This window comes from Zingiber officinale, chromosome 6B, assembly GCF_018446385.1.
Source record: "Zingiber officinale cultivar Zhangliang chromosome 6B, Zo_v1.1, whole genome shotgun sequence".
Taxonomy (NCBI): Eukaryota; Viridiplantae; Streptophyta; class Magnoliopsida; order Zingiberales; family Zingiberaceae; genus Zingiber; species Zingiber officinale.
This window is the reverse complement of record NC_055996.1, coordinates 4,349,255-4,359,227: the sequence shown is the minus strand read 5'-3', so window position 1 is coordinate 4,359,227 and position 9,973 is coordinate 4,349,255. Positions and strand designations below refer to the sequence as shown.

Below are 9,973 nucleotides of genomic sequence, written 5' to 3'. Positions count from 1 at the left end.
CCGTTTTTCCTTGACCACGTAATCAGGCTTGACGTCGATGGGCGAAAAAGGACAAGGACTATTTACTTTTTGACTCCTCAAAAATATTGTTTTTAAAAAATATTATAAATTTGCTGCAAGTTTTTATTGTTTACCAACTCGGGAGAAAAGGCAACAGAGAGAGAAGAAAGAAAGAAAAACTAAGCGCATTTTAAATTTCAGCCCTTTATTTTTTCTGGATTTGCTGGATGACAGGGCGTGATTGGAAAGGGGATAGAAAGGCTTGGCGAAAGAAAAGGACAAAAATTGAAAGAGCGTCTCATTTTTCTAAATCACGAGCGTCCACTCCCTCAATAATTAAGATATAATTTTCCATTATTATCGCTTATCATCCTGTCCTATCAACCAATAAAATAAATTTTTATTATAACAATTATAATTTTATAATTATTATGAAAATTATAATAATTATGATACATAATTATTATAATCTGAATATTATTGGACAAGATATATTTATATGGTATCAACTATAAAACCACCGTAGTTATAATATTGAAACTATAAGGCAAGTTGATATTCAAATATGAATAAAATTTTATATTATAAAAAATTACTTAATCAGCTTAGGTAATGTCGAATATGAGATGATGAATATAATCTTACGGAAATTTTTTTTATTGACTACCTAAATAAATCAGGAAAGTACACATGATGACACATTTTAACAATCAACATTCTCAGATTTGCAACATATTAAGGAGAAAAATTCTTAAAGGTGTATTTAGTTTGGAATTATCCTTGATAATCTTGGTTAACCTTGATAATCTTGGTTATCCATATAAGGTTATCAACGAAAACCTTGTTTGATTTAGGTCATCGATAATTCTCGAGTAATGGTCCATGTCCGACACATCAATAATCGGAGCATGTAACCCGGAATTAGAAAACTTCGGAAAACTGAGATTTTTCTTGATTCTGGTGTTAACGAAATTTTTTTACCCAAAATACCATCGAATAAGAGAAAAATGTGATAAAAAAAAAGAAAAAACTTTTTTAAAAATAAAAAATGGTAAAAAAACATAAAAAATAGAAAAAACATTAAAAAAAAATTTTAAAAATGGGAAAATAGAAAAAATGTTTAAAAATAATAAAAAAAACATAAAAATAGGAAAAAATTATAAAATTAAAAAATTAAAATTAAAATTAAAAACCATTAAAAAATAAAAAATAATAATAAAAAATTTTAAAAAATTTACAAAATGAAAAGAAATAAAAAAAATAAAAATATATATAAAAATAAAGAAAAACGTAAAAAAAAAACCTAGAGTTAAAATAATAATAATAATAATATATGATTGGTTTTATAACTCCCTTAATGTAGTAAAATATTAAACTAGGTTATTTATTCAAACCTCCAGCGGACCACCGGTTCGGCCCGCAGTTTCAACCAATTTCTTTTTTTTTTACCGTTTGAACCGCCGGTTAACTAGCGATTCCTAACCGTTGGAACCACTAGTTAACTGGTGGTTCCTAGCTGTTGGGAAGGGTGGGGTTTTTTTGTGTATTTTTTCAACGATTAGAATCATTTGACCATTTTTTTAATTAATGACTATGATTTAGTGTCCGTTACTATCCAAACTCTATAAATAGAGAACTCATTTCATCATTTTCACACATATCTTCTCTACTCTTAATCTCAATTTCGTATTCTTTATACTCTTTTGTTTCCAATTTTCAATTACAATAGAAGGAAGCCGTGGAGGTGGACCATCTCGAGCTCGAAAGGGAAAGGAAATAATGAATCCACGGAACGAGGACCCCAACATTCAATCCACCGATGATGAGATCGTGCACCTTCCAAATCCGACACCCGAAACACAAGGAAATATCGATGCAATTACTTTTAAGGTTCGGAAACTTCCTCCTTTAAAGTCTTATATTTTTATAAACATTTTGAGAAGGTCACTCTTCTATCGGGAGAAATGCGTGCAAAATATAAGCACTGCAATGCTTCCTACAAATTCTAAGCCGGGGTCGGCTATGGGTCATTGAAACGACATGTAGAAACGAAGCACCCGACAGAATATGGACTCGACCATTCTCAAACACAATTATCAAGATTTTCTTCAACTAGTGGTAGTATTGATTCTGATTTATTTTTATATTCGGATAATAAATTAAGATAATCATTAGCTAAATTTGTTTCCGTAGAACATCTTTCTTTTAGTGTTGGATCTAAATGCACATTTGAAGATTTTTATAAAGAATCTCTTAATCCATGTGTTAAGCGTGTTCCTAGGACTACACTTACTCGTACAATTAAAAAATTAGTAAAATAAGAAAAAAGAGTTTAATTGATAAATTTAGTAAATTAGATAATAAAGTTTCTTTATGTTGCTATATTTGGAGTGATCATTAGCAAACACATTCATATATGGGTGTGACTTGCCATTGGATCGATAACTCTTGGAACATCCAAAAAAGATTGTTAGCTTATAGAATTTTTGATGAATCACATAATGCTCATAACATCGCACAATTATTACATTTAATTTTAGAAGAATATGGCTTAACTCATAAAATATTTTCAATATCATTAGATAATGCTAGTTCCAATATCGCTTGTATATATGGTCTAAAATTTGTTTGTCAACTTATTATTGGCGGTTTATTTTTTTATATTCATTGTGTATGTCATGTTTTAAATTTATGTGTTCAAGATGGATTAAAAATTTTAGAAAGTTATATTAAATCAATTAGAATTGTAATTTTCTATTTATGGCCTCATCTATCTATAATGAAACAATGTGGCAAGTTTTGTAAAACTAATAGAATGAGACCTAAAAAATTTACAGATGGTGTACCAACACGTTGGAATTCAACATACCAATTATTACAAGATTCATTTTAATATAAAGAATTATTATGTTCATTTTTTGCACAAAATACTAATATTAATATTTATTTATTTTCACAATAATAGAATATTTGTAGAGTATTTGTGAAATTTTAAAAATATTTAATGATACAACCGAACAACTTTTCGGTATTTATTATCCCACTGCTCAATTAGTTTTAGAAATTGTTTCTAATATAGTATTAGTTTTAATAGACATATTAATAATGAATCTTTATTTTCTTGCATCTTAGCTATGAAAACTATATGAAAACTAAATGGGAAAAATATTTTTATTTTATTCCTGAAATTTATTTAATTACATTTGCTTTAATCCTATATTAAATTAGAAGTTTTACAAGAAATGTTAATTTTATATTACGAAGTTTTAATTCCAATTAAAGATTTTTTTTCTTCTGATACAGTTAATATTATATATAATATTAGAATTTATTTATATGATATTTATAATCAATATTATATAAAATATGGAACACAAATTAATGTTTCAGAAATACAATAAATTACTGGTAGTAATTTAAAACTTACAAAAGTACAACTTTTATTAAAAGAATGGACAAAACGTCCACGAGGATCCTCAAGTTCCACACATGAACTTGAGAATTATTTTACGACTTCTTTTGGCTTTAATGAAGCATATAGCGAAAATTTCGATATCTTAAAGTGGTAGTCACAGAAGGCTCAAAGTTTTCCCGTCCTTTCCGTGATCGCCAAAGAAATTTTAGCTTGTCCAGTGTCAACTGTTGCTGTGGAGCAGACGTTCAGTGCCGACAATAACATATTAGATGAACGACAATCAACTTTGTCTCCCGACTCATTGGAAGCAAAAGTATTACTAGACGATTGGACCAGAGCGGAGAAAAGAATCTAAGGAATGCAATTTTCAGATGACAAAGTTGAAGATTTTGATACTGAAGGAATGAATACGACAGGAATGGAAAATGGAAGTGAGTGACAATATAAAGGATAAAAATGTAAAGAACTACATGGACTTTGATTCCGCTATACCCTAAGGGGATACATAGACAACTTAAATAAGTGCAAACCCTTTTTTTTACAATAAATTTTAATTTGTAATTTTTAATTTTTAATTTTTTTAACATAATAATTTTGAACCGTGGTGAATCGTAGCGAACCATGAACCGGCGGTTCCGAACTGTGAACCGTAACCATCTTGGCCAGTTAAGATTAAGAGTCGGCCTGCTTAGAACCGTCAAACCGATGATTTCGAAATGTCGAACCATCGGTTCCGAATAGTGGTCAGGTCTAACCGTAACTATGTCACGTACTCTAGCTTTCTGATCCTTCATTAGAGGACCTAACCATGACACCCTACTCCTGGGAAAAAAAAGTATGGAGAATTTTTCTCCTTAATAGATAACAAATGCAGTAAAGATGGGTTTCCATGTATATTTTCTCAATTTTTTCAAATGGCTAATAGAAAATTCTATAGAGTTAGATTGATCATCCTAAATTTAATGTTACATAACATGATTAATCATTTAGATAAATTTAATTTATTTAATAATATTTGCATTGCAATAGCTATAAATTTATCGTTGTTACAATATAAAATTTTAAATTGGTGAATAGGTTAAATGTATACACTGTATCTAATATATATATATATACAGGGGCGGAGCTAGGATATTGGTTTAGTGTAGGCAATTACAGCTACCATTGACAGACATGTTGCGAAGGGTGCCTCGTCCAATTTCGACAGCAACCCAACAGTAGTGAAGCAACTAAAGCTCTCCGCATTACAAGTCATGTTGTCGTGTATCTTGCTAATTTTTTTTTGCATCATCTGCCTAATTTTTTTTTTTTTTGGCATCATCTGCCTAATTTTTTTCTTATACTTGTATGGAAAACACAACAAGAAAAGAAGTATATCAACATGTATCTTGCTTTCGGCATACTACATATGCTTGTTAAGCCATTTAGTTAGGAAAAAACAAATACTAGATGAGAGAATCATAAAATTAAGGGTGGTTTCGGTGCCTAGGTCCAGCAACAGAAAAAAAATGTAAAAAATTAATGTTTTTGTTCAATAATGTATTTGAAGTGCAATGAAATTTTATAAAGAATTTGGGATTGCAAAAAATGTTATTAACATGCATCAAATATTGTTGTAACAAGATAAAATGAACAAGCGCTTATTCTTTTTTTGTGTCATTTGCATCATCTATTTTTTTTTTCTAGGTTGTGTTAATAATATTTTTTAAGTGGGTCCTGGCTCAGTGTGGGCAGCTGCCCACACTGGGCCTGTGCTAGCTCCGTCCATGCATATATATATATATATATATGATAAAGATACTGAGTGCAATTATATCGTTTTACAGGGAGCTGGTAGGATGGGGACGTGTCTTTTGATGGTTTTGGAAAAACTGGGACGCCCCTTACGTTTTTGCCCAAGGAAAAATGAATGTGAGGATGCTCTACGACGAATACTGAAAATGCAGGGTGTGCTTGGGAAATTTGCCCATTTAATTGGCAACGAAGAAAAAAATATTACCACGCACTCACTCCTTTCGGTTTCTCCACCACACGCGCGCGGCGTCGACTGCTGTCTTTAGTTGCGCAGCGAAAGGTGGAAAGGCCAAAAGGGTATGCGCTTGCTGCTTCCTTTTCATTTTTTCTTGTTCTAGATTCAGATGTTGGATACCCCTCGAGCATAGTCTCTCTCTTTTTCTTTTTTTTTTTGTAGATTTATTATCATCACGAAGAACAATTCCTTTTTGGCCACTGATTGTTTGTTTGTGAATTATTTGTCGGGGATATAAATAGAGGTATAGCTGCTGCTGCTGCTGTAATCTTGTTAGCGGCGATTTTAAACAGGCAAGGGCGTTGAATCGAGAAGGAGCACAATCGGTCTTTTCCTGCGTTTAGGATCGATCCGCTGTCCAGGTTGGTAGGAGAGATGGGAAGCCTTGTAGCTTTTGTTGAGATCAAGTTGAAATAGATTCCAGAAACACAGATTTTGATCGATTTCTTCAGAAATTCAATTTCAATGTTTTCTTCCTGCACTGCAGGCCGCCGTTCTTCTTCATCCATTCACTGCAGCGCCAAAAGCTGATTGGCTTAATTCCCTAGTCATGCCTTGTTTCTCTTGCTTTTTTAGAAAGCAAAGTGCGGCCCAGAGGCATCGGAGTGTTCAAGGTAATCCAATTCTTTGGTTGTATGGTTTGGCCGCTTCCACAAGCACAAAGCGCTGATCGAGCGGGTGCTAGTATTGATTGCAGAACTAGCTGGCATGGAAGATGTAATAAAGATATACTCCTACAATGAACTGAGACAAGCTACTCAAGATTTTAGTCTCGCCAATAAAATTGGTGAAGGTGGTTTTGGTTATGTTTTCAAGGTACTCACCCACCCTTCCATATGTAATTGCCATAAGGAAAACGAGAAAGATCATCATATTCTTGATCTACTTATGCAGGGGAAGCTTAAAGATGGATTGGTTGTTGCCATAAAGGTGCTCTCCAGTGAGTCGAAACAGGGAGTTCAGGAGTTCCTGAATGAGCTTAAAACAATAGCTAATGTTGTTCATGAGAATTTGGTTAGAATCTATGGCTGCTGTGTGGAAGAAGATTACAGAATCCTAGTGTACAATTATGTTGAAAATAACAGCCTAGCGCAAACACTTCTTGGTATTTTCAACTTCGAACTAGATACTTAAATCTTTTATTTTTTTCTTGCAACACACAGTGGATTAACTTTTGTTGAATTCCTTTTGGGGATTTTGCTTAACTTCTAGGTAGGGGTCACAGCAACATTCAATTCACCTGGAGGACTAGATGCAATATATGCATTGGGGTTGCTCGTGGCCTGGCATTTCTACACTACGAAGTCAAACCTCCTATCGTGCACCGAGATATAAAGGCCAGTAACATTCTTCTCGATAAGAATTTGATTCCGAAAATCTCAGACTTCGGTTTGGCTAGGCTCATGCCCGAAAATGTGACCCATGTCAGCACTAGGGTTGCAGGGACAATGTGAGTCTAAGATCCTCGTTCTTGTTTATCTACTATTGTGCTTCCACTCACGTATGAATTGCGACTATTAATTCATTCGTTCTTGACATCTTTGGTTTTGCTTCACAACAAGCAGTGGTATTGAGCTGTTAAACTAAATTGTGCAGCAAAGATTGTAATTCATACTATTTGGTTTTGGTTTCAATGGTGATAGTTTCGCATATAGCATGACCTGCTTATATGATTGACTTACAGAGGCTCAAGTCCTGATGTGTTTATTCATTTACTAAAACATTTCACTGTTATCAATTTTCAATTTTTGGTTTCTCATTTCTCAAGATTTAAGTAGTAATTCTTTTCTTCTTTCTGATGAAGATCAAACATCTTGTGCAAAAATATATTTCATCATCCATCAAAAGGTTAATGACAAAAAATTTGTTGGTATTTCTACAATTTCTGTTACCAACTTTCCTTCCTTCCTGACTTTCAATCCGATGTGATTTATAGTGGCTACTTGGCACCTGAGTATGCATTACGAGGGCAGTTAACAAGGAGAGCAGATGTTTACAGCTTTGGTGTTCTTCTATTAGAAATAATTAGTGGAAGATCTAATGTAAATACAAGATTGCCAGATGAAGATCAATTTCTTCTTGAAAGGGTATGCTTTTCTTCATATTTGGTCTATGTAATCTAATAATCTATCATGCTTATATTTCTACTCTTACTTTTCCTTTATTCTGTTTTATTCTCTTTATATGTGCTTTTAACTTCAATGTATTTCTGTATACGTTCTTTTTAATCTTGTGCCCTTGGATTTCATTGTGATGTTTCACATATATTTTTGAACTTACATTCAAATAGTTAGTACTTAACAGTTGAATACCTTAAGGCACTGCTTAGATTCTATTGAAATGATCGATCAAATATCCAAATCTTTTGTGAAGTGCTACTTTTCTCTTAAAAGATACTAAAGTTGATGCTTCTTGTTCTGTTATTGCCAGACATGGGCACTGTATGAGCGTGGAGAGCTGCTGCAGATTGTAGACACCTTCCTTGCCAATGACTTCGACGTCAAAGAGGCAGACCGGTTCTTGAAAGTTGGCTTGTTGTGCACACAAGACAACCCCAAATTGCGTCCGCCAATGCCAGCAGTTGTCATGATGCTGCTCGGCGAGAGGGAAGTCCTCCAGAAGATCAATAAGCCTGGCCTGATATCAGACTTCATGGAGCTGAAAGTTAGACAGCAGAATTCAAATACTCTTGCTTCAGATTCAGGCGCATCATCATCTATTACAACAAATATTTCGACGACCTTCACTTCGGCAGTTGATCATGTCTGAGGCAAACAACTTCATTCTATTACAACAACCATGTTTTGCTCTAAGAAAAAAAATCATTGCTAGGAGAAGATTTCTCTAATTTTCTGCAGTCAAATTCAATTGAATGTGAGATAACCTGTTATGAGAAAGTTAAGGAAATTCACATGAATAAATCTTGTTTTTGTTGAGTGCATTGGAGGTTAAAGCCCTACAGCTTCCTTATAGTTACATGAACAAGCTGTCTGTAATAGTGCTTACTTGTTCTCTTTAAATATGTACATTTAGCATCTTAACATTTTGTCTCATTCTAGATTGGAGAAATAAAATATTTTTATTTAAGTTGTAGTTGACTAATTGATCCAGGTGACTATAAATTCATGCCATTTAGTCAATTGTGAATGATAGCACTGGCTCCACCAATGTTTGGATTTTGAATGTCCAACTAGAACACTTAATCCAATCAACTGAAAGCAATGTGCTATAATGAGAATAGATCAAGAGAATAGAAGTTTGCCATTCAAACATCTTTATCTTTACTGAGACAAAGACATCAACTTGCAAACAACTTTATAAGCATATAGTCGACTTCATCTAAAGCAAACTTCTAGAGTTCTGCAATTATATATACCTTTGACTCTGAGAGAGCCAAAATAAACATATATGAAATCATATATTGACTAGGGAGATTGCAATTGAAATGACTAACTACACATATCCAAATAACTTATAATTAACCATGAGAATACCCAAATGCTGAAGCAGGAGAAAGCTTGATTGGTATGCTTGGCTCCTCGCACGCCAGCCGCAGATGCCAACCACCAAAGATCGATTGGCAATCCATACGAGTGGCATACAAGGAGCCAGGCACACTACAAGATACATACATACATGCATACATACACCGCTTCTTCTTCAACGGCAGCTTGGCTTCATCCGTTCATCTCCAATGCAGTGGCTTCAAGGGATACATGCAAAGCCTCCATGGTATCTCCTCATCGATCCTCACACGTACACATCTCAGAACACACATCACGAGAGGGTATATAGTTGAAGGGTGGCTCCAAAAACTCTGTCTCCTGCATGTTATTTAGGCAGCTGTGGAGTCTGAGTGTGCATCATGTGAATAAGGCTGATGCATTAGGTGTATAGGTTGGCAGTAGGGCGTGGTGTGATTGAGTTAGTATAGGAATATGGAGCTTGAGTTTCCTGTTGGGGGTTCAGGCATGCAGCGATTACTTGTCGTAATGTGCTTGGATCTAACGTGGATTCTCTCTGCCATGCATCAGATCATCTCAGCGTATACTGAAATATCGCATTCATTTTTTTAGTGATCTATTTGGGACTTTTGGAACCTTTCTCAATTGAAGTAATTCTTTTGGTTAATTTCACCGAAAGCTATCATTCTATTTTTCTCTTACCCATTTCAAAAGTTTCACCCAAAGTTAATGTAATCCGATGAAATGGAATTTTTCTTTTAACGTTACTTCCATTGACAAACTTGAATCATGGGTACTTTGGCATAGTGAAAATAGATGAATTTCGAACGATCTTAGTAAGGGAGGGTTCACATGGTGGCAATGGGAAGGAAGACCAGGAGGAAAGCAAGAGGGCCAGCACTTCCAGCGCCCTATCGAATCCAAACATAACTGATACTGGGGAAATGATCTCAACCGCACCAGCAAATTCTAGCACATCTAGCACCTGGTGAACCATCCTAATGATGCATTGTAGGATTTAGTTATCATCGTCTATAAGGTTACATTGGAAAATTGAATGCAATG

At 34.1% G+C, this 9,973-nt stretch overlaps 1 protein-coding gene across 1 annotated transcript; it reads left to right on the top strand.

The window, feature by feature from the left end:
- The first annotated feature begins 5,523 nt into the window (after window positions 1-5,523).
- Window positions 5,524-8,531, top strand: LOC121991751 (cold-responsive protein kinase 1-like). The gene is made up of 7 exons (XM_042545778.1): window positions 5,524-5,806; window positions 5,932-6,058; window positions 6,142-6,260; window positions 6,339-6,549; window positions 6,657-6,894; window positions 7,381-7,531; window positions 7,875-8,531. The coding sequence occupies exons 2-7, from the start codon at window positions 5,995-5,997 to the stop codon at window positions 8,211-8,213; spliced, it is 1,122 nt and encodes a 373-aa protein (XP_042401712.1). The 5' UTR covers window positions 5,524-5,806; window positions 5,932-5,994; the 3' UTR covers window positions 8,214-8,531.
- The last annotated feature ends 1,442 nt before the right edge of the window (window positions 8,532-9,973 follow it).